Consider the following 23,717-nt stretch of genomic DNA (forward strand, 5'->3'; position numbering starts at 1 on the left):
AGTTAAAATAATCTTACTGCTCAGTTTCACATCTCTTGAATTGAAGTGCTTGTTCTATTATAACTGCATAAAACTTTTCTATTATAATCTTTGACTGTACATTATTATTGTCATTAAAAATAAATTTTTTTTCTTTATACATTTTAAACTCGTAGCTTTATGCTGCTGTTACAACTGAATTTCCCCACCGTGGTCCACCAGAAATATTTATATTTTATTCTAAAATAACTTATTGAAAGGTTAGCTGCCGGGCTCTTCTTTCTGATTGGCTGATTATCAAAGCAAGAGCGAAATAGAAAAGTTTCAGTCAAGAAAACATAAACTGAAGGAAAGTCCAGCAGTGGAGAACATTGCTGCAAAAAACCCAAACAACTAAAATCAGATAATATGGGGCAACATTCGTGCTAAATGGATGCAATAATTATTAAATAGTAAAGAAAAAAACATTGTAAAAGTTTCTTTCCATATTTTGTAGCCTTGCCTGTTGCAGCCAGAAGCTAATGCTGCCAGCGGGAACATGGCATGGAAATGTTTGGGAAGTCCTGCTGGAGGACGACTTACTCCTGTTCTGATGGCTGGGATCTCGCCGTCGACAGTAACGGCTTCGATGTTCACAGGTTCAGCACAGAGGCTTCCTCCAGGGTTTTCTGAGAGCGCTCACCTGCACCCGGTCCTTGGATCCACTGGGACCGTCTCGATTGTACCACTTGGTCCAGCAGGAGAAAGGAGCCAACAGCTGAACTGCCAAGGTAGAAATTTGAATAATTCACTCAATTCTTAATCAGTTTCTGTAAGATTTTTAGTTGGAATATGTACCATTTTCACAGGAATCAGGTGCGCAGTTCAAGCGAACTTTATAATCAGAGCACTATCGGTTTCTGCAGATAAATCTGGATTCTGGATCATTTCTGAAAAAAAAGTTGTAACATGAATTGCACACAAAGACACAAACTAAATTCCCTTAGGTACAATCTTTCGAAGTGTCTGTGTCTCCAGGTGGAGAAAACAGAACAATGTTAAGCTAACTATAAAATAGAATTACTTTATTCATCCCAGCAGGGAAATTATTTCGCAGTTACAGCAGCATAGAGACAAGACACACAACATCCACCACTGAGTAGCAATGTAGACAAGATAAAATAAAAATAAAATATAACATGCTGTCAATATAAAAGCAGCTCAGAGCAGACCTTGCAAGGATTCAAACATGCAGAAACAGTATGTATATGTAAATATATGTACAGCAAGTGTGCCACAGTGCAGTTGTGCGAAATTGGACTGATTAGTGCAGAACAATGATTTAGCCTTTATTGTACAGTGAGACGGCATGTGGCAGGAAGGATTTCTAAGCTATCAAATTTATTCCAGAATGTCACAAAAACACCTAAAGTACCACAGGATTCAAGAAAAACCACCATAAAATGGCATCAGACTAATATATATATATAATTTAATAAAAAAGGTGAGATTTTGCTTCATCTGGCAGATTCTAAATTTTATCATTCTTTGAATTTCTTAATATAACAGTTTGAAGATTAAAGTGTCAGGACCAGCGCTCTTCAGACATTGTGGGTGGCTCTTAAAAGAGCCTTTGGTTGAGTGAACTCCCACAGCGAGTTTACTTGGAGCTGGTGTACTTGGTGACAGCCTTGGTGCCCTCAGACACGGCGTGCTTGGCCAGCTCGCCGGGCAGCAGGAGCCGCACAGCGGTCTGGATCTCCCTGGAGGTGATGGTGGAGCGCTTGTTGTAGTGAGCCAGACGAGAGGCCTCGGAGGCGATGCGCTCAAAAATGTCGTTGACAAAAGAGTTCATGATGCTCATGGCCTTGGAGGAGATCCCGGTATCAGGGTGGACCTGCTTCAGCACCTTGTACACGTAGATGGCGTAGCTCTCCTTCCTAGTCCTTCGCTTCTTCTTGCCTCCTTTGCCGGCCGTCTTGGTCACGGCTTTCTTGGAGCCCTTCTTGGGCGCAGACTTGGCGGGTTCAGGCATTTTGTCTCAGTCTAAATATCGAGTGAAGCTCTGTGGTCTGGGAGACCGTTATTATACACAGTGCATGTAAATTTAGCTGTAGCGTCCCTTGACTGTGATTGGCTGAGCCGTTCAGCAGGCTTCCAATGAGAGGCGGAGGATCATTGGTTTGAAAATCCCCGCGCGCGCAAATTAACAGAACATGTTAAAACCAGGATGAAGAGGCGAAACTGAATTATTGCAACATATTTACTGATGAAACTGAATCAGCACAACACTGTTTAATCTCAGACACGCTACAGACAGGATTTCATAGTGAAGCAAATTAAAAACTTCATTAAAATTGAGATGCTGCTTCTAGATTCTAGTTGCTAGAGAACATATTTACTGTTCTACTCATATTCAGAATTTTTAAAAGCTTTTTCACTTATTACAATGAGTGTTAAACTCTGCAGTTACACAGCACAAGTTGTATGAGAAAAACTGAAGAGTTTCAGAATCATTAATACTGTTTTACATCAAACATTAACAGGACGAAGTGTAAACAAGTTAAAATATTTTAAGGATTTTTGGGATATTTCACATTTTCACATTTAGATTTGCAGAATAGTACCATCACCTCAGTTTAGGTTCTACCTACGTTTCTAACAGGACCAGTTCGGGAGAAAGTAAGACAAAGATTTTCTTTTTTTCTATAAAAACTAAGTAAATTGAGGTTTAATTTGCCACTAACATATCGCTACTGTTGGTTGCACGGTTATTGTTTTTCTTTTTACACAAGGCATTTCCAGATGCTTATTAGTTATACTTAAAAAGTTTTGGGTTGTTTTCATGTTATCACTTACTTTAGTTTGTGGTTTCTGCGTTTTAAGTGGTTTATTTATTAAGTGTACTGTGGACAGACTGAAAGATCATTAAATGTTGCTAACTGGTGGTGTGCAGGCCTCGGTTATTTAACTCAAATATATAGTATATGTTTGTTACGTTATAAGTGTGGAGTGAAGCAGCTGCAGTTTGGTCTCATGTCCACTAGAGGCTGCTGTAGCAGTTGCTATAAATCTGCCCCGTCAAAACAAAACTTTTCTTAACCTAATAACTTTTTATGTTGTTTCGAATATACAAGAAAATAACTGTACATGTATATATTTCTGTCAGATGAACACATGCATTTTTACGAGTGATGTGATCATTAATCGTTAATTGTTATCGCTTCTCAGCTTCCTGTTGGACTTCAGTGAACCGCGTGACTAGAAATAAACAAATTATCTTGACTATCGTTTTTTTTTTTAGCTTGATGTAATTTACTTGCGTTAATTTCTTGATTAGGAACAACAAATGTTAGTAATTGTAATTTTATATAGTGAATGTTGGTATTATGACTTATAAAACAGTATAAAAACAGTTTTGGAACCGTAAGTTAAAGTGAAGCCAATCAGAATGACTCGGTTTCCTCTGCAGTTATGTGGCATCGCTTCTCGGCCTTTTGGCTCAGATCAGTGTTTAGTTCCTGTTCTTATCAGTTTAATATCTGATATGTCTCCACTTGGAGACTGTATATTAAATTGATTTTTGAAGCATGGAGATGGAATAAGGGCTTGCTCTGTCCACTCCACGCATCATCCTGGTATTGCACTATCTCCAGGAATGGTGCACTTTCTTAAACATGTCAAATGATAATTTATTGCTAAGAAACAGCAGAGATTTTGAAAGTTCTCTTAATGTTGTGACATTAAGATGTATAATCTGTGAAAAGATTGAGGTAGATTTCCACCTGGTACTGCTACTGGAAACTGCAAAAAAGCACCGCTCTCAGTCAAAGCCAGAGTCATTAGGAAGGTTTTAGCGCTGACAGTACATGCTGCTCAATGTGCCAATGGTAGAGAAACAACACACAACCTACAGACACACCCTTTTAAATTTTAAATTAGACTTGATTTCAATCTAACTTTGCAATAAATATTCTTTCATGAGCTACAACAACATTTAATTTCCCTTTGGGATAATTAAAGTATTTTTGATTTTTAATTAATTTAGAAAAATTCTCCTGCCTCTTTCAGCTGAACATTTGAATATTCAGTTCAAATTATTTAGACTGAGCATTTAAAATATTGACTGTGCAGTTTATTGTTAAGTAAATACAAACAACAAATTTATTGTTGAAATTGTGACATGAGTAAAAATTTTAATTGTGGGACATGGATGAGACATGGGGTAGAATTTCATAAGCCTTGTGTTCTTCCTCCTTTTTGAACTGGATATTGACGTTCTTTAAAAAAAAATATTAAGATAGGATTTTTTTGTTCTCTTCTTATTTTAATTCAATCTAATATTTGACTTGTAAATAAAGATTTAATTTCAGTTCAAAATTCACAGTAATATTTTTGTATTCATAAATTTAAAAATGTGGGGTTTGACTGCTTTCTGCATCAAAATTTTCTCCCTCATCACAAAACAATTATCCATTACTGTTTTATAGAAGCATACTTTGGTTTGACTCGACCTAGATTAGGTCAGCAACCAAGATTACAACAAAGCTGGGTTTTTTTTAATCTTTTATAAATTTTCGCAAGATGGGACATACTGCCTTTTGTCCTTAAGTAAAGTGCTGCATCACAGCAGAAATCCTGGTTCTTCTTTTCCACTCGGTTATGTTTTTCTCAAACTTGCCACTAGGGGGAAGCACCACCTTTCTTCTTCCTTATCTGAAACCACAATGAAGATCTGCAGCTAAATAAAGTAAAATTTTAGGTTTTCTTTCTACTGATATGAATGATTGATATATTTATAACATTTCTGATAAATTATTTGATCCAAAAATTAATCTGTGTCTGCTGATGACAGCTGAAATAGAAATACATTTAAACTATTGACAAATAAAAAAAAGAGAGAGAAATCTTTTCCTTACTTTACAGAATGCCATCCAAAAATAGACAAATAAGTAAGTATGATTACTTTTTCTTCTATGGAAAATTTTGTGAAAAATTATGCTTAACAAAGCAAAGAGTTTCTAACCTGATGATAAGAAAAAATATATCTAAAATATATTATTATAGTGGCAATTTTAGTACCATTCGGTTGTGGAAAATCAATAAAATAATGTATTGAAAATCTGCTAAAACCTGCATTTGTAACTATATTTATATTTAAAATCATTAGTTAGCAATTAAATGACAACATTAAGTATCAATGTATTCATTTCTCATCAGCTCCTGAACTTCTCTTGACGGTAATTTTAGGAAATTTTAGCCTACGTAGCTCATATTATCATTTTATATCCAGGTGTTAATCCAGAGCCGGCCCAAGGCGTAAGCAGCTGATTATGTACGCTTAGAACAAATGAAGAGAAAAGAAGTAAAAACCAAAATTAAATACCTGCAACAGAGTTGTGAGTTGCAGTTAAAATAATAGGAATGGGTAAAATATATTTTGCTGCTACTGTGTGAAATATTTATTGAAAACACGTTGTAGTCACAAATGTAATTTAATAGATTTAATACATTTTACTAACCAGCAATTGCAGAGGTACCAAAAATTGCAAGGAAGAGCAGCATGTCAACATATTTTTACTGAAGTAAATGTAAAAAGTAGCATCCAAGAAAGTACTCAAGTAAAAGTACCAAATATTTGGTTAAAAAAAGCTGAGTAACTGCTGAAAACATCGGTTGTTTAATATTTTAACTTTGCATCATCAACAGCACCAGGATATGTGGATATTTTTGGAATTTTAAAGGCAAGAATGAAAATAATTTATATGATTAACGTAATTACAAAATTTCCAAATACATTTTTTCAAGTATAAAACTTATGAAAGTTTAACATACACTGCAGGTGTTGCCTGGTGAATTCTTTGTGAAAACAAGCGTATCTTCAGCCAGTGAAGCTACTCCCAGTGGGCACAGTCGCGATACTTCATAATAAAATTACTGAAGTAAAAGTAAAGCGTACAGTGTGGTAAAAACAAATCTCCTTAAAGTACACTATTTTCTAAATAATAAAAAAAACTACAAATGTAATTATAACAAATTACTACCCAACTCGGGCACAATGTTTTATATCAACCTTGAATTTCTGGGTTCTCGGAGGTACGTTTAAAAAGGGGCTCTTATTTTGAAATCCAACCGGATCTGAAGGGTTTTATTCCGTGTTTCTTGACAAAGGTCCGGGTAGTGGGAGGCTGTCAGTCGCAGTCTCCGCTCTGCCCGCATCATTTTCAGTAATGTGACAGCGCAGCCGGAGCTGTGTCACGGTCCGGATCCCGTCCACGTCTCACTCTCTGACATCCGCTCAGGATGGATCAGAGGAGAGCCGAACCCGACTTTCTACCCTCTGCCACTCCAGTCACGTTGTACGGAGAATTTACCCAGACCAGTAACCGAAGAGGCAGGTGGGCTGTAAACCTGACCGAGAAGGACCTCGTCGTCCAGAGGCTCGCGTCGGCACCTGTCGGCCGGAACAAAGTGGTGCTGAGTCTGAGGGACTGCGTCGGCTGCCGGGCTTACCGGGACGATGACAAGGCGGACCCGTCGGCGTACTTTGCAGCCTACTTTTACCCACCGAAGAAGCGCCGCTGGATGACTTCTGCTCCGTCGCGGCAGCGCGTGGAGCAGTGCTTTCGGCTAGCGGCGCTCCAGGACCCGCACGCGAACCTGGAGGAGGCAGAGAAGTGGGCTCGCGCCGTTCGAGAACGCTCTGCCCGGCAACAGCGCCTTAGAGACGGTGAGTAACCGTTAGAGACGAGTCGGGAACTTAAACAACTGCCTTTAGGTTAAACTTTCTTGAAGACTAAAATCATCACATTGATAGCATTTAAGGGCCACGTTTCTTTTTCGTTTTTCTTTTTTTTTTTTTTAAAGAAAATTTTCGTTTCTTCTCCCTTTTCTATCTACACCAATAATAAGCTAAACATGCAAGATCGGGGCGGCCCAAACCTTTTTGGGGCCCTAAGCAGATTTTAATTCGTGACCCCCCATACCAACATGTCAAAACCAGATACTTTATCATTCCTAGACTACAATATGTGTGTAAGATAACATTTAATTTCCCTTTGGGATCAATAAAATATTTTTTAATTTGAATTGAACTACAATTGCTAGTGTCATTTGGTGATATTATGGCTATTGATTTTAACCTTTCGAGAGTAGCAAATAAGCAAAAATGCTCTAATTAATTTGCATGTTGAAATGCAGAGTGGTATTTAGGTGTGGTATATTAATTTAGCTATTTGAAAGTACCATCTGCAGGCAGACATTGATTTTACAGAAAACAAGGTAGAAAGTTTAATATGTTTTCTTTTTAAAATTTGGAAGACATGTAAAATGTGCACAACATGCAATCTGTCATTGCAAAATAAAATCAAATGATGCCCCCTTTTGGTGTTGGGGTCCTAAGCAGCCACTTAATTTGCACAGGCCTGGGACCAGTCTGTGGTTTTTATAAGTTATATATTTAAAAGCTGCTCTCTATAAATATCTGACATATAAACCTTTGTGTATTATATAAATGTCTGAAAAGCTCATAGTAAAGATTCGAGAAACAGATGTGTGACATACTGTGAGGAGTACTTTGTACTCTGTTTTTATTTTTCATATATTAATAAATTTTTATGTTGTTCCGTTCATCGTGCCGCTTGAATTTGTGGGGATATAAACTGTTGTAATCGATTAAATCACCTGAATTTTGGAGGTATGGAATGCGTAAACGTTCAGATTTCTTGAAGATGAAAAATAATTTTCATGTGTTGACCTAAACGTCCACTGTAACAATTGAGTAAAACTCCTGAAATTATTTTCTGTGTTTCAGTTTTTGGTGTGCTTCTTCAAAATTACTAGTTGCCCTCATCTCACAAACTTTGTAGAGACAGCCCTGCCTGAATCAATTACAGAGTCACAAATGAACAATCACCTCCAGTGAGATAACTCATTATATGTTAAGTTTCTTATCATACTTTGTGCAATGAGCTATTTGCTCAGTGAGAAGTCGTGAAAAGCAGTGTAATTGTGCTCAATGAGCATTTTTGCCTTATCATCTCTTTACTCTGTATAAATAAACTGAAGTACTCATCCTCTTTATCTGTAAAAGACAAACATGATTGTTTTCCTACTTCCGTCGTGTGAGTCCCTGAGCCAGGACCAAGTGTAATGTTTTCTTCACAAGTGGTTGATCTCCTGGCATACGGTAACAACATGTGATTCAAGCTCAAAGACAAGCAGCAGAAATAATAAAATTAGGTTCAAATCATCACTCTGTTAATATCTATTGGGGACCTAAACAGTTTTAAGATTTGCTTATACCTTACACTGGTTGACTATAGTTAGTAAACCAAAACCAACATTGTACAAAGCAGTTTATCATACAAGGCATCTCAGAAACATGTATCATGTTCAGGTAACAGAATCAGGTGTGACAGGTCTATTGTTTGTTCCCTATGGGCTGAACTTCCTGCAGAAAAGTGATCCTATTATGTTTCCTCCACTCTGTCCTACTCCAGCACACAGACAGCACTCTCTGACTCACTTAGCTTTTCTCCCATGAACAGGTTTTCGTTTTTAGAGAAACTAAACATGCTGCTGTTCTTTGCTGTCTGTCATTGTTTACTTTGAAACATATTGTGATTTGACTGTACCAGTTACCCGCCATGGGACACAGAACGTAAGACAAATGTCTCCATTAGCTACTCCTGGCGTGCTTTTCCCATCGCTGCTTTAATTCAAGTGGAAGGAGGTTTCTTTTGCATTTGTTGCTACTTTTGAATTATTTATTTTGTTGAAGCCTAAAAAATTTATTTTTTTCTCAGATATTGAACTTGTAATGATTTCAAAGAAGCACAATATCTGTGAGTTGAATTAGGGGTGGGCAATATGGACTTAAAGTTTTATTACAATATTTTGTGGTACTATTGTAATAACAATAAGAATAATTTATGCTTTCTTTTTTAGGCAACTGTATGCCTGTGACTTCATCATAGCCCCCACAAACACATATACTGCTGCTCTTGAGAAACATGCTCATTTATAACACCAATCACATGAAGAAGTGTGATTTGTATCACTAAATTGCACACAATAGCTCGATTTAATATTTAATTTATTTATATTTATTGATACTCTCATTGAACAAACTCTAGAGAAAATAGTAAAAAGTTGGTTTTCTTTAAAACACCATCACTTGGAATTTACTGACAACAATAAATCAAAATTGATCACGATAAATGATTAACAATGCGATAAATGCCCACCCCTATGCCAGAGTGTAAAAATGCATAGAATGAGGAGAAAAACTTACCAGGTTATTTTTTTAAATAACTCCACAGTTCATGTCAATGAGTATGAATTAACATTTAACACATCGGTTAAAAAAATGCATAATGAGCAGAAAAAAACCCATATTTAAGTCACATGACCAGGCAAAATTTTAAAAAGTACGGAAAATATGGTATATCATATACTTGATATATCTGGTATATCAAGTCTAAAGACTGGGTGGTGTTGAATATGAGGTAAAAATTAGCTAATTTTCGTTTGGTGGATGAATCGATAATTCAGTAAGCAAACAAATAATGTTATGTTTTTATACTGTTATTCATTTACACTTATACCGATTCATGGTATTAGTTGTGATTGCTGGGATAAAACTACACAAAAAAAGCAAAAGTGCTGAGCAGAAACATGGACTACATGTATTTTTCTCCACAAGGCTACATGACATTGTGTTAAGTGTCTTTTCCAAGGTTGCTGTTGTTAATATCCAACCTCATTTATGCCGTAGGAGCCTTTGGTATCTGAGGAATGTTTTAATCGAAAGAGGACCTTTTCAATCAAGTTGTTCCACCAGTGGCCTTGGGAGCCACCGTTAATCATGCTAATCTAGGATGTCTGCATACGAACCATTAGTCTAAATAAGGTCTGGCCTTTTTGTCAGTCACTTCTGCCGTCCTCCCAGAATTATTCAGAGAGCATCTCTGTTTTCCTCAGACAGGTAACTGCATGCTGGAGCTGTAATTCAAACCCCACATCTAAGATTAAAAACTACCTGAAAGAGAGAAGCGTGTTTTCCAAAAGCTTGTTATCCACGACTAACCAACTGTGTCTTTTGATCTCTCCTGAGCTGTTTGCTCTGCTTGGATATGAAGGAGAAAAACAGAAAGGTATCTGGTGTGTTTCACCTGCTCACAACGAGCAAATCTGCATCAACTGTTGCTAATCTATCGGTTTGAGTATCAGTAGTAATTTGCATTATATTGATCCCTCATAAAACAGATGTTAAAGCCCTGACCCGGAAAGCCACCTGCTCTCCCTTTTTTTCTTCTTTTTGCGCTTTACAGAAGGATTAAATTACATTTATTCCAATTTTTTTCCAAAATAAACTGTTATGATGATGATGATGTTTATTGCTCTTTGTCTGACCCTGCTTTAATCAGTGAATGATGTCCTCCTTCGTATAGAGGAAGTGGAGAATAGTGCAGCATGTAATTAGCAGCTGGTGGTTGCCTCTGTGGTTTGTCTGCTCTGTGTTAAAGAAGTAACACAGCCGTAGACGTGATGTAACGCATGCATTACCAGGTCATGTTACGTGTCAGGAAGCTGATGTCTTATTCCACCTGATTTCATTCCTGCATTCTTGTTTCTGAGCGAAAGCTTAACTGCGCTGCATTTTTTAAGAGCATTGATCTGAAGGTTGCCCATAAAAAGATGAAATGCCTCTGGGATGTCATTAGCATAACTCAGGGAGTAGCAGAAGGCGTGGAGAAGTATTGATCAAAATAGCCCCATAAGGGCTTTTGCCTTCTGTGTATTTTAGTGTAGCAGTAAGAATCAGTTGATTCCAGGTTAAAATGGTCATGACTGGTCAGTCGCAAAGCAACTTAATGGAGAACCTCTAAAGGTAAAGAAGCACCAATCTTTATTGGCTGATATCAATTTATGGCTTTCTTTTGAGTAGAATTGTATTTTTTCCCCCAGACGTATTGTAAGACATGAATGAGAAAACGTGTTTCAGATGTTAATGATGGTTGTAGTGTTGAACTTAAGAGAAAATTAAAAGAAATCAAGATTCTTCCCAATAATAACACAGAAAAAAGGTTATAACATTTTTGATACTGAAATACCATTTATATACAATATTGGGTTCATGTGTTTGAATCAACAGAAGATTTTAACAATATTTTAGGGAAAACTAAGAATCCAGGGTTTTTTTTCTTCACAAAAATGCTTTATGGATTACAAACTGTGTTTTAAAGAATATGCAATCACTGTAAAATATTTCAGTATAACTTTTGACTTTTTCTTGTTATGTCTTATTTTAAGATGCTTGAAGTTCTGAAAAATAAAAGTAAGTTGTTTGGCTAAATGTCCTAATGTTTAGCTCCATGTCAGGACTCTGAATATTTTGTTTTCCCTTCATCCTTCTTGATAGAATTTTCTTATTTTTATGTGCAGATTTCTCCCAACGATTCCCAACAAACAAACTTGGCACTATTACTACTGTTTTCCCCATTTACGTGTATCTGTTAATTGAAGTATTCTTTTAACTGAAACACAACAACATTATAAAATAATGTGGTTGTTTGGAATGGAAACCACGGGAATTATGAGGTTATGCAGGATAAGTGGTGCAGGACGTCCTCTGGAGGACTGGTGTTGCTGCTTTTCCCAGCCAAACACAGGCCTCTGGAGGACAGACAGCTCTATTAATACTTTACCTCTGGCTGAGATGGAAATTATATGAAAGCAGTTTTATAATAACGTCTTTTTGACATCGTTTAGAAAATATATTACTAATTTCGGATTGGGAATATGAACACTTACTGTACATTCTGATTCGCTTTATAGATTAATTTTCAAACAGTGAAAAAAAAACAGAGGCGTATGCGATATAGTTTTGCAGGTAACAAAACTTTCTTATACATTTTAATGTTTTCTATTTTTTAGGCTTTTAATTTTCTCAAATACATCAAGTTTAAAGTCTAGTAATATCTGACTGGTCTAATAATATCCTTCCACCGAATGCAAATAAACCAGATTATTGGCTGAAATATAAAATCAGCAGATTGTTGAAGGTGTGTATGTTGTTGGATGAACAAAATGGAACGTCAGTCAATCAAGTTTATTTGTAAAGCACATTTCAGCACCAAAGCAGTTTAAAGTGCTTTACATTAAAGTACACACACACACAATTGTCAAGTCAACAAAAAGAAACAAAAAGATATACTCTTCCCATTAGTTATTTTTTGCAGTTTATCATTGAAGGTTGCATATAAAACAGTGGAAATGCCCACTATGAAAATCTAAAAGAAATGGCAGTAAAGCTTGCCTTAGAAAAGGCAGAGATAGACAGAAAATGGAGAGAAATTTCCAACTTGAAGAGTTAATGCTTTCTTCAGATCATGGCAGCGAGCTCTTAAGTTTTTAAAGATGATTGCGCATGAACTTCGGGGGTGTGTGTGTGTGTTTGGTGGTGATAAGTGGGAGTTATCTGGTCCACACCAAAAATAAATTGCTCATCCTGACATCATGTTTTTAAACACACCCATTTCAAGAACCGTCCAATTACCAATAATCACACTCTGATTCTCAGGAAAAAAACGCACAGCTCAGTCCTGCTGGGCTCTGGCCCGGTTGTTTGTTTGTGTTATTGAAGGGAAAAACCAGCTGGTTCCAGTGGCTCTATCTGTGTTTTCTATATGGTATTAAAAGCGTGTGTGTGCAGCCAGGCTGCACCAACAGCAGCTGATGTTTCCTTGAATTATCAGCAGTTCCTGAAACATTTGAAAGCTGAATGGGTATGATAGCACTTTGCACTAATCTGGTGAATAAATAACCTTAAAAACAGACTAAAACAATAAGTATTTTTGTATTTGAGCTAACATGTATATTTATTCAATAATTAAGAAGCAGACAAGCCTTTTGAATTGGAAGTGTTGCTTATTTTGTCATTGTATTGTTTCCTGTTGCAATGTGATCAGTTGCAGTTAATTATTTACAAATACAGCAATTAATCAAGTCCCATCACTAATTATAAAACAGTGAGGAAGTTCAAATGAGTCCAGAGATCATCGGCATATACAGTAGACCTCAGATGATTCACGTCATTAGTAGTGAAGTGAAACTCAGTGTTACACAATAAAGCGCAGACATCTCAGTTTTGTTCTGGATAACCTTTTGCTCATCATCCATCCTGTTAGTTGGCATAATATTTCCTAGCAAGTGTTAGTGAATCATCAATGAACATAAACCGGAAACCAGAGATTTACATACAGCAAGTAAGACACTTTTTACAATTAAATTAGACCAAATTTCTCTTGTTTTAGGTCTGTTAGAATTACCAAGATTATTTCTGTTTGCTAAATACAACAGTAGTTTGGTGACATTGTCTTGAACTGCAACTCCAGGATTTGACTCAAAGGTTTCAGATAGTTATGATTTGTCTTAGAACAGTGGCAGCTCATATATTTTTCTGTCTAGTCATGTCTAAACGTCTTGAGCAGTGTGTGTGGTACAAGTGGAAATTAGATCCTAGTTAGGCAAAATCAGAAGTAGCATAAATAAATTTAAGCTGTCTACCACAAACACAGCCCTAGTAAATATTTGAAATCCAATAAAGATCTGACACAGGATTTGAACAATGTGTCATCGTTCATTTGATCCAGAAAGCAAATTAGCTAACCACTCGGTCAATCACCAGATATGACAACTTATACCTGCTATTTTTTTACAAATATTTTGTATTTAATATTTATTTAGTTTTTCCTTTATAACTAGATATTAGTAACACCTAAATTGAGTGTTTGTTTTCACTTAATTGGTTTGTTGTGGTTAGAAACAACATTTGTTTGTTTGGATAATTTATAGATCTGATCACGAAATTCCCCTGGAAATGGAGTACTAAAAAGGTTTTCTGAATATGTTTAGACTAAAATTAATCCTTTTAGCATTTATGTTTTCCTTCAGAAAAATGAAAAACGGCAAGAAGCTATTCTGGAAATTGCAAAAAATGCAGAAAATGTCCTAAGAAAACTAAAAAGATGTGAAAAAATTTATTTAAACAACTCTAAAGATTAAAAATGTTAATTTACCATTTTAACAACCTCTTTGTATGATTTAAAATAACAACATAATATTAAATTAGCATGTTCATAAGTTCATGTCTTCTGTTTTTCATCTTTCTGCGGTTCAACACTTAAAGTACACACTATGAACATAAATCCACCGTGTTACACGCAGCTTTTATGTCCAATCTATTTTCCAATCTTTCCTTTGTCTCTCAAAGCACACATCTTTGTTCATAAGTAAACTTTGGCTCTTACAGAAACAACAGCTAGATTCACAATGCATTTCATTTTTAAACTCGCGTCCCGTAAGTTCTCTTTATTCCTTAATATAGATCTACAGATGCCAAACCACTGCGTCCTCCTCCTTCCACACCCTTTGTGGTTCCAACTCAGCAAAAATCTGCTTGAGGAGCTTTCCCTTCCTGATGTAAACAGAGTACACAATGCAGGCTTTTTATATCCTATTCTATTTTATTATATTCTAAAATGATTGAAATATTCATGCTTGCAGTGACTGCTTGTATTTCTCAGTGATACCATATATGCTTGAGTATATTTATAGCAAAATGACTTTGTTTTGCTTCAGTAATTATTTAGATATAAACGAGTATAAAGACTGATAAGGGTAAGAGTGTTTGGTAATACATGATAATCCACTAATCCCTTAAATGTGGAAACTGGATTCTGTCCCATCTGGAGTGTATCTGAGCTTGGCTTAGCTTTCACAGCTGGGCATGGGGCAGAAACCTCACTGACATTATCTACGATGTTTGACTATTTAACACCCTGCCTCCTTGGCAGAAGCGATGCTTCAGCATTTGGTTGTTAATGAAGATGGGGCATCCTGTTGATGCATTAGTTTGAGTTACAAACTGGCAGCTTTAGCTTGCTGGTTTTGAATCTAGCAGTATTGAGAGCAGAAAGCTTTTTGAGGCTTGTTCGGTGTTTTCTGCTTCTAAAAATCAGCCATTTGTTAATGGGTAACACTGTGTGTCTTTAACAAGCAGCCTCAGTGTGTTGCTCCTTATAAAAAGTTTTTGTTGGATCTTATTTGACTACCAGTGATAATCTATGCCATGTCTCCAGTGGCTTATGGTTCTTCCACAACTCATTTATCAGGTGCAATCTGTCACAACTGTCAAATTCCTGCCTTAAATCTTCACTTTCTGACAGGCAGATGTTACGATCAAATCATCCTAAACACCTACATATGGAGCAAAACGCATCCCTGCTCCTTTTTCTCTCTCTTTACATCTGCTACAAAGCTAAACCTTGACAGAGCGTGACAGCTCCATCTAAATTGCTAAATTGTTCTGGCAAGATCGGAGCAAGGTGAGCCCAGCTCAGCAGGGTGACATCTTGGCAAGTTTTAAAATGACTTTTATCAGGTTTTGAACATCATTTTCAGACACACACACTTCAGTTTGCTGGTAAAGACAGAGATGTCAGTAGAGCTGACAGATGTGTTTATCATATGTAGTTACTGGGAACCAGATATCTAGATACACCGAAGGAAAAGACAGATGTACAATTTTTTCTCAATGTCTGAATTTATCCCAAAACTTCTCCTGTTTTAGTTTAGTTAGAAATACCAAAATTATTTGTATTTACTAAATGCCAGAAAATCTAGTGAGAACATTTTTTAGAGAACTTTTTGCAACTTTCTTCAAATTCAAAAGTTTACATTTGATCAGTATGATGAAAGATTTCAAAGATATCCAACCATATATCTCTGAAAGGCACAAGCACAAGAAAGACAGCAAGTGGTTTCTGGGTGGTAAGTCAACAACAAAACACCTTTCTTTTCCAGCAGCCATTGTCACCGCATACAGTGATAAACTAACTGCTGGAATTCTGCTGGGGTTGCTAGGTAACGACGCAGTGCCCATGGAATGTGATTCAACGATCGGGAGGTTTTTGAAAGGGCTCATTTTCCAGACACCAAAAATTATGAACTTATTGATAAAAAATGGATGGGTGGGTTTTTTAAGTGCTTGGGTTGTTTTTAGAAGCAGTTGAGACACAAAGGGAAGTATAAAAAATCGGCATAATAAATCCCTTTTAATAACTCTATCAAAGCTTTTTTGTTTCTTGTAATTCTACATTTTCCTTCTAGTGATACTGTATTTCTATTCTGCTTATATTGTGAAAATATATACCCATATTATGGTAGCTTTCTTCTGAGAATAAAAACAAAGACATTTCTAAGTTCTTAGTATTCCGTCATAAAAAAAAGTATCCTTATGTTGGATATATAAATTTAAAAAAAAAGAGGAGGAAGTGACATTTCCTAACAGAGACTTTCCCCTCACAGAACGCTTTCCCACAAAACCTAAAAAGTCATGGATTCTCTGCACCCAGAAACCTGGTACGGGGTTCCCTTTCATTTAGGTTGTTATTTCCTGTTGCAAGTACCTCAGCGGTGTCTTTCCGTCAAGATCTGGGACGGTTCCCATGCCGTCGCCTGGAAGGGAGCAGATTGAGACGCCTGTAATCACAGATCAAGTAAACATAGTTGAGATGCTGCTTTGCTGCTGTTTTTTGTCATCTTATGTTTTTCTGCTACAGTTTGTAAGGATGGCAATTCAGTTCTTCTGAATCTGTTCACCTCTTCATCCAAGACATGCAGTGACTTTTATTTTGAAGGCGTTTTTAAAAACTGTGCATTTTTCCTAAACTTTTTAACCACAAAATTAGTGTGCAGACAGATATACATCAGTTAACATTAGTGTCCACACCCAGCCCTAACAAAACACACCACACACATTATCTGCTGTCATGACAGCCTGCCCACCAAAATATAACTTTTACTTGGTTTATAAGGCTGTATTGGGTAGAGGTTTTAAATAAGTTTCCGGTCCAATCCTTAATTAGAAATATGTTCTGCCCTGCCCGGCTCCCATGATGCCAGTGCAGCACAGATGTTGAAGGAGGAAAACCCCGAGTTTGGAAATGAGCTGACTGGAATGTTCTGAGAAGGGAAGGGCTGGCACACAGGAAGTGACATGACAGTTTAGTCAAACAGGGCTGTTGTGTACATGATTACACACACACCACTCCACACAAAGGTCAGGGCGTTCTCTACCAGCTGCCATGCCAGCTGATTCACGAGAGCATCTCTGTGCGTTTCCCAGAGGAGTCCAGTCAGGATTTTTAAAGGGGATATATTATGAAAAATACACATTTTGCGCGTTTTTGTACGTTCCTTTCGGTTTCTGCTGCTTTTAAAAAAAGACAAAGCGCTTAATCAAACCACCCACCTGGTTTTTATTGATGACTAGGCCTGTCACGATAGCAAATTTTGCTGAACGATTAATTGTCTCAAAAATTATTGCGATAAACGATAATATTGTTTGAAGACCTTTTTACACTGATTTAATGAAAATGATGTAATAATGCATGCGATTTCCTGCCAAAGATAGATACACTTTATTTTCAAAAGAATATTTAACACTGGAGCTGATAAACAAAATAAACAAAACAACCAAAAACAAAAATAAAATGGATTCTCAGTCTCCATTAACAAAAAACTCACTTAAAAAAAACTAAACACCATAAAGCCAGAGTGGAAATAAATACTGCATTCAACCAAAAGAGTGCAGATTATGAAGTCTGTATATTATGTTGCCCTTCAATAATAATTAGATTTAAATAGAGAAGATGGGCACATCGACTACCTGATGCAATAGTTCACACTACACGATTTTTTGCTCCTATTTTTTCTCTTACAACAATCTTAGATCGTTGGTCTTTCTAAGATTGTGTGGTGTGTTACGGTAGATCTTCGTTGCCCCTCCGATCTAAATCAGGGATTTTCGCCGACTGGGATCGTTAACGACACCTGTTGAATGTGACAGGTAGCCAATCAGAAAGCGTGGATTCTCTTCCGTGCTTACTGAGGGGAAATTACGGAGAGGAATCCCAAACAGCTGACACGGCGCAACCGGAAGTCCAGCGGACATTGGAGATAATATGTGGAAACAACATAATGTTTATTCAACATGCAAAGAATATAGAAATGACAAGGGGAGGAGTTGGAGTGAAATTGCTACCGCAGTTGATAAACCCGGTAACTTTTCAGCTGTTCTTCGTTAAGGTGACGTAAATACTGTAGGTTCTAATGATTTTCATTCAGTCAGGACTGACACTAGCAACATGCATTGCAGGTAGATTGATTAGTGCCTGGTTTTAAAATGAGTTAACTGGACTTGTAGCCATTATTTTGTGCCCATTGTTGGACACCACACGGCAGGACCGAACCCGATCGAACCGTTATACCTAGGATTTCTGTCGGCTAATGTGTGGTCTGTCAGGTTTTGAAAATGGGCCGACAGCTCTAAGATCGTGTAGTGTGCGCTGGGCTTTACTCTAAGGAAATGAGGAAGGGAGGGTCAGTGGAGAGCACCGGAGTTGAGCCTTTTTTCCATTCAGTGTCATTAACAGAAAGAGAAAAAGGCCGGAAGAGACGATAATGCCGATAATTGAAATGACGTTGATAGTTTTAATTTATCGTACGATTAATTGATTTATCGTTTATCGCGACAGGCCTATTGATGACTTATTGTTTTTTGATGTTAGGAAAATGAGCCGTTTCAAAAACCTTATGTAACGCCACAAATTAGCAGGCACTGCCCATTACCTAGCAATGCCAGGGAAGCTCAGCCTGTTACCTAGCAACCACAGCAAAACCCAGCCTGTCACCTAGCAACACAGTTGGAACTCCAGCATGTTTTTACTCATATGTTGTTAAGTGAAAAAATCTGTCAGCGGGACTAGTATTTCTTTATTAATATTAAGAAATTATTCACTTAAAACAAGCTCTTATATGTTTCTGAAAAGGTACTTGTAAGTTAGTTTTGTACTAAAATAATTGCACTAAAAACTAGACAAAACACAGAAAAACAATTTTGTTTTTGCAAAACAATTTAACTTTGCAATTTGACACCTTAAAATTATAAAAATACCAATGGAAACAGGCAGTTATGAGAAAGATTTGATTGTTCTAATGTCAGTAAAAATATTTATATTGCCTATTGAGGGTTATTTAATACTTGGCTTATTTAATATATACAGATTTGTGTATTTGCCATTTTACAGGATTATCCTGTGAGAGATGACTTCCTCATTTTCTCATTTTTTGTCTGAAACTTTTCGATATTTCCGATCTTGGTGAGAAAACTCAGGGAGAGTTGGGCATATTTTGAAGATGGAAAAGAACCATTACCTTTATGCTATTTTTAAAAAAGTATTTAATTTGACTCATTAAACTAATTATGGTTTTAATTTTTTTACTAGTTAACATAAATTCAGATTCATACTGCAGTTGCAGTTGTACATTTTTTAATACAATTTTTAAATATCCAAACTTTTTCTATGTTTGCGGATGGAAATGCCCTGACATGAAAACCATGTAATAAATGTTTTATGTATTTTATAAATGAGGTATTTTGATGAAACCTTACCTGTCCTCTCCTAAAAGCAACATATAGCCTGCAGAGGTTGATACATTAGGCTGCATTTCTTCTACATGAATCCAGTAAATAATTTGCTTATCCACTATAAGATAAGTGCAAACATGATTGTGTCTTAGTGTGGACTGATTTTTCTTTCACCTGTTTCTCTGCATTCCTGAGCTGCAACCTGCAGCACAGTGGATTCTTGAAAACTGGTTTGTAACTGGAGCTGCTGTGCCTCCATTGTGTCTCACTTATCAGCTGTCAGACTTCTTATGACGGCTTTTCAGCAGAGTGCAGAACAAAGAAAGATCGCTGTCCACGAGGAATACCACTGCAGGTTTTTGTTTCTCTCACTGACATGAAACTTACTGCATGATAGAGTCGGGGTGTGTGTGTGTGTGTGTGTGTGTGTGTGTGTGCGTGTGTGTGTGTGTGTGTGTGTGTGCGCGTGTGTGTGTGTGGGCATGGGCGGGTGTGTAGTGCATTCTTCTCTGAATGCACTACAAGACAGTTTCAAATGATTGCAGAAAAAGACAGTATTAAGGGAGTGAAAGACGAGTCTCAGTTTTATAAAAGGTTGATTTTTGGATTCCTACAGGAATTCACTTGGACTTTTCAATAACCTTCGGTGCACCATCACATTATTTTTCATTTGCTTTCATGTTTCATAACTTTCATACACTTTAAGTGTTTTAATTTATTTTATTCATTCAATTCAATGTATTTGTACATTGTATTTATTAGCAGAAAATGAGAAATGGTCACAATAACGAAAAAAATGCAGTGCTTTCAGACCTCAAAAAATGCAAAGCAAACAAGTTGATTTAGAAACAACAATACTAATGTTTTAACTCAGGAAGAGTTCAGAAATCAATATTTGGTGGAATACCCAGGAGGTTTTCAATGGGCTTCAGTGCAGTGGGCTCTACATTTTCTCCAGAGCTGTATATGGATGGATCATTGGTTTTACACTCAGTTACATCAGTAAAAGAATAAAAAAACCTGTTTGCGACATGAAGTGATAATGTAATCAACTGGTGCAGAGGAAATGCATCAACACCAGATTATTAGTGAGCCAACAGTTCCCATTATCACCATGATGTGCTGAGTAGTCAGAGCTGCAGTCTGTTCAGTGAAGCCTACAGCACAGAATAAGTGTTTCTGTTGCAGAGGACATCAATTACTGCTTCTTCTGGTTCCTCTGGGTGCAGACAGTACATTCAGGCTGTACTGCAGTGGTTTGTTCTTGGTGTAAAATTTGCTAAATGAGTCCTTTAGCAACTTCAGCAGCTGCGATAAGAGCCCAGATAAAGTGCAGCAGGAGGTCCAGCAGTCCTTTGTGTCTCTTTGCTGTGGAGGAACAGGATTGTTGCCTCACATCTCATTGCTTTTTCCTGTCTCATGCAGTACAGTATTACCTCACATGAAGATGGGTCCAGATTTTTCAAAACTATATGAGAAATTTACATCAATTGCAAAAATAAAATGCGGGTGTATGTATGGTTACTTTAATGTGTAAATTTCCATTAATTTATTAGATTTTAACTCGTAAAAAATGTAAACGCACTTATTTTTTTTATCATAACAAAAGAACAAAAGGTATTCAAGCTTTATCAGTTTCAGAGTTGCTTTGAGCCATAATAAATGAAATATTAATCAATATTTTTATGTGTAGCAATGGCACTTGACAAAATGTAATATTTCAGTCGTTGTATCTGTGACTTTATATTTTTGTGTTTTTTTGAACAGCCTCATTGCTGAAATGTGTTATACAAATAAACTTGATTGATTGATCAAATATATGTATATATTTATTTATATTAGGGTTGCAAATAACAATTATTTGTGTAATCGATAATTCTGTCAATCATTTCGTCAATTAATCTATTAAACAATTGCACATTCTGCAGACTTTAAGGAAATACATTAATAGATGCAAATAAAGCAATAATTCAGTAAAATATAAATATATACTGTAAGTATAAATATAAATGCAATGACAAAGTTTTTCTTTGCTTGGAGATTTGTTTTAAAGAATTTGAACCAGGTGAAGCTAATACTATGCCACTCGAGGAGTTCTGTGTAGAACTGTGTAGAAAAAAGGATGTTTTTCATCTTAAATACTAAATATATATGCTATTTGCACAGTCTGGCCTTAATTACTGCTCTGAGTGGGTTGTTCTTTTAGTAATTTACTTTTTTCTTTTTTTTGTATTCTCCAGTTAATGACTAAAATGTTACTAAATTAGTTGACAAGTATTTAACTGCATGATTAAAGTCTTTATTCTGGTGCTTTGGTCTCAACTTGCCCATTTTTTGAAGGACAATTTTGTTTACAGAGTTTATAATTCATTTTATTTGTTGTTTTTTATTTATTTTTGGATATTTCAAATGTCTTCCAGTTCCAGTGTTAAATGTTCATTATAATTTATAGTTTATTGATGTTTGAGAATGTGTTCCTGCATTATTATGCCATTATTACCACTATATTACTTGAAAATGATCTCAAAACAACAATATTATGGTCAAGGCAATAACCTCTGGGACAATTTATTGTCCAGCAAAATTTGTTATCATGAGAGGTGCGTGTGTGTATATACATATAAATATATATAATGTGCACTACTGACCTTTCTGAGTCATGGTTGTGATGCTGATCCTGTTATGTATGTTGAACCTGAAGGAGAACCACTTGGCTGTGATTTATTATATTCTCTCTCTCTCTCTCTCTCTTATCCAGGTGTGTTGCTGAATTCGTTGCCCCGTCCTTGCCGGATCCTGCTGTTTGTGAACCCGCAGAGCGGGAAAGGACAAGCCCTCACCTTGTATAACAGCCACATCCAGCGGATGCTCAATGAGGCGGGAGTCATACATAAACTCATTATCACTGGTGAGTCCAGTTGCTGGCTCAAGTTTCTCAATTCAGCTTCCACACCATGCTACAGCCTTTACCCATGCTATCATTTTTGTTTTGATTTTTCATCTGAAAAAGCCAGAGACATTCCCAGCTTCAAGGAATGTGAAGGAGAAAATATTTCTTAGCCAGACTTGATTCTCTGCGAATCCTGGGGTTATTGTCAGCAGAGATCTGCTTCAACCCAATGCAACGATAAACAGAACAAAGCAGCAGTACACTAAGTGGAGTTTTGTCTCGTTGTTGGGAAATTATGTTTTTTTTCCCTCTGTTTTTATTTTACAACAGCTGTAAAGGAGGTTGGGGGTGACAGAATGAGGTCACAATGCACTCACATAGTCATAGAAATACTAAGAAGCAGCCTTCCTTACCATAACATGTTTATTTTGCGGTTCATACATGCTAACGAATATGTGAGATACTGAATGATAGAAATACTCGGGGCATAAGGGCTGCAGCTAACAATTAGTTTAGTAATCAATTATTTTGTTGGTTATTCTGATGGCTGATCATTATAATAAAAAAATGACATATTCTGTAGATTTTTTATTTAATCATTTAACCCTTTTTTTTTTTTACAATATTGGAAATAATTAAAAGATTCAAATAAATAATTAAATTCCTTTGTTTAAATAAGAAAATGTTATAGTACGCTTGATTATTTGCATCTACAATAGTGTTGTGCTGATCTCTTGATTCATTTTTGATTAACTGATTAATAACTGTATAGCAAAAGGCGATCTGTCAAGATTTGCGGGTGGTGTTGGTGGTGAGGCAGATGCAGCGGACCCAGGTTAGATGAATTATGATGATGTTTAATTATAAATAAGTCCAGCAACAAGCAGCAGGCACAAGGAAACACTGACGAAACATAGACGTAACAATGATGAACATTGACGAGGACCCGACGAGGAACAAGGGACACAGGTGGGGTTAAATACACGGGAGGGTAATCACAGAACGAGACACACCTGGGAACAATCAAGGGGAGGACAGGACAACGAAGAGACTAAGGACACAGAAAACTCTAAATAAACACAGAAAAACACAGATCCTGACAGTACCCCTCCCTCAAGGGCGGCTACCAGACGCCCAAAAAAAAAAACCACAACAAGGGTGGGCGGAGGGGCGCCGGATGGGGGGCCAGAGTCCAGAAAAAACAAAAACACAACAAGGGTGGGCGGAGGGGCGCTGGACGGGGGGGCCAGAGTCCAGAAAAACAAAAAACTACCCACCATCGTGGGCGGAAACACAAGAAGGGCCAAGAGTCCATAAACAAACAAAAAACTACCCACAGGGTGGGCGGAGGCAAAGGAGGCGGGAACCACG

General features: G+C 36.7%; 2 protein-coding genes and 1 non-coding gene across 3 annotated transcripts in view; 2 read left to right on the forward strand and 1 right to left on the reverse strand.

The window, feature by feature from the left end:
• Positions 1-1,299: 1,299 nt before the first annotated feature.
• Positions 1,300-2,000, reverse strand: LOC111608682 (histone H2B 1/2-like). The gene has a single exon (XM_023334377.1). The coding sequence runs from the start codon at positions 1,991-1,993 to the stop codon at positions 1,619-1,621; it is 375 nt and encodes a 124-aa protein (XP_023190145.1). The 5' UTR covers positions 1,994-2,000; the 3' UTR covers positions 1,300-1,618.
• Positions 2,001-3,439: 1,439 nt separating this feature from the next.
• Positions 3,440-3,630, forward strand: LOC111608753. Its single transcript, XR_002752841.1, has one exon. It is a non-coding gene; the product is annotated as a U2 spliceosomal RNA (small nuclear RNA).
• Positions 3,631-6,144: 2,514 nt separating this feature from the next.
• The window catches only part of sphk1 (sphingosine kinase 1), a 41,932-nt gene continuing 24,359 nt past the window's right edge, over positions 6,145-23,717 (forward strand). Inside the window, exons 1-2 of the mRNA XM_023333090.1 lie at positions 6,145-6,688; positions 22,215-22,364. Of these exons, the coding sequence (XP_023188858.1) occupies positions 6,262-6,688; positions 22,215-22,364 (577 nt within the window). The 5' untranslated portion in view covers positions 6,145-6,261. The remainder of the gene's footprint in view (positions 6,689-22,214; positions 22,365-23,717) is intronic.

The sequence above is a fragment of the Xiphophorus maculatus genome, chromosome 5 (genome assembly GCF_002775205.1).
Source record: "Xiphophorus maculatus strain JP 163 A chromosome 5, X_maculatus-5.0-male, whole genome shotgun sequence".
NCBI classification, from domain to species: domain Eukaryota; kingdom Metazoa; phylum Chordata; class Actinopteri; order Cyprinodontiformes; family Poeciliidae; genus Xiphophorus; species Xiphophorus maculatus.

Bases quoted from the DNA above. Each gene is read 5' to 3' on its own strand.
- LOC111608682 (XM_023334377.1), bottom strand. From the start codon at position 1,993: ATGCCTGAACCCGCCAAGTCTGCGCCCAAGAAGGGCTCCAAGAAAGCC.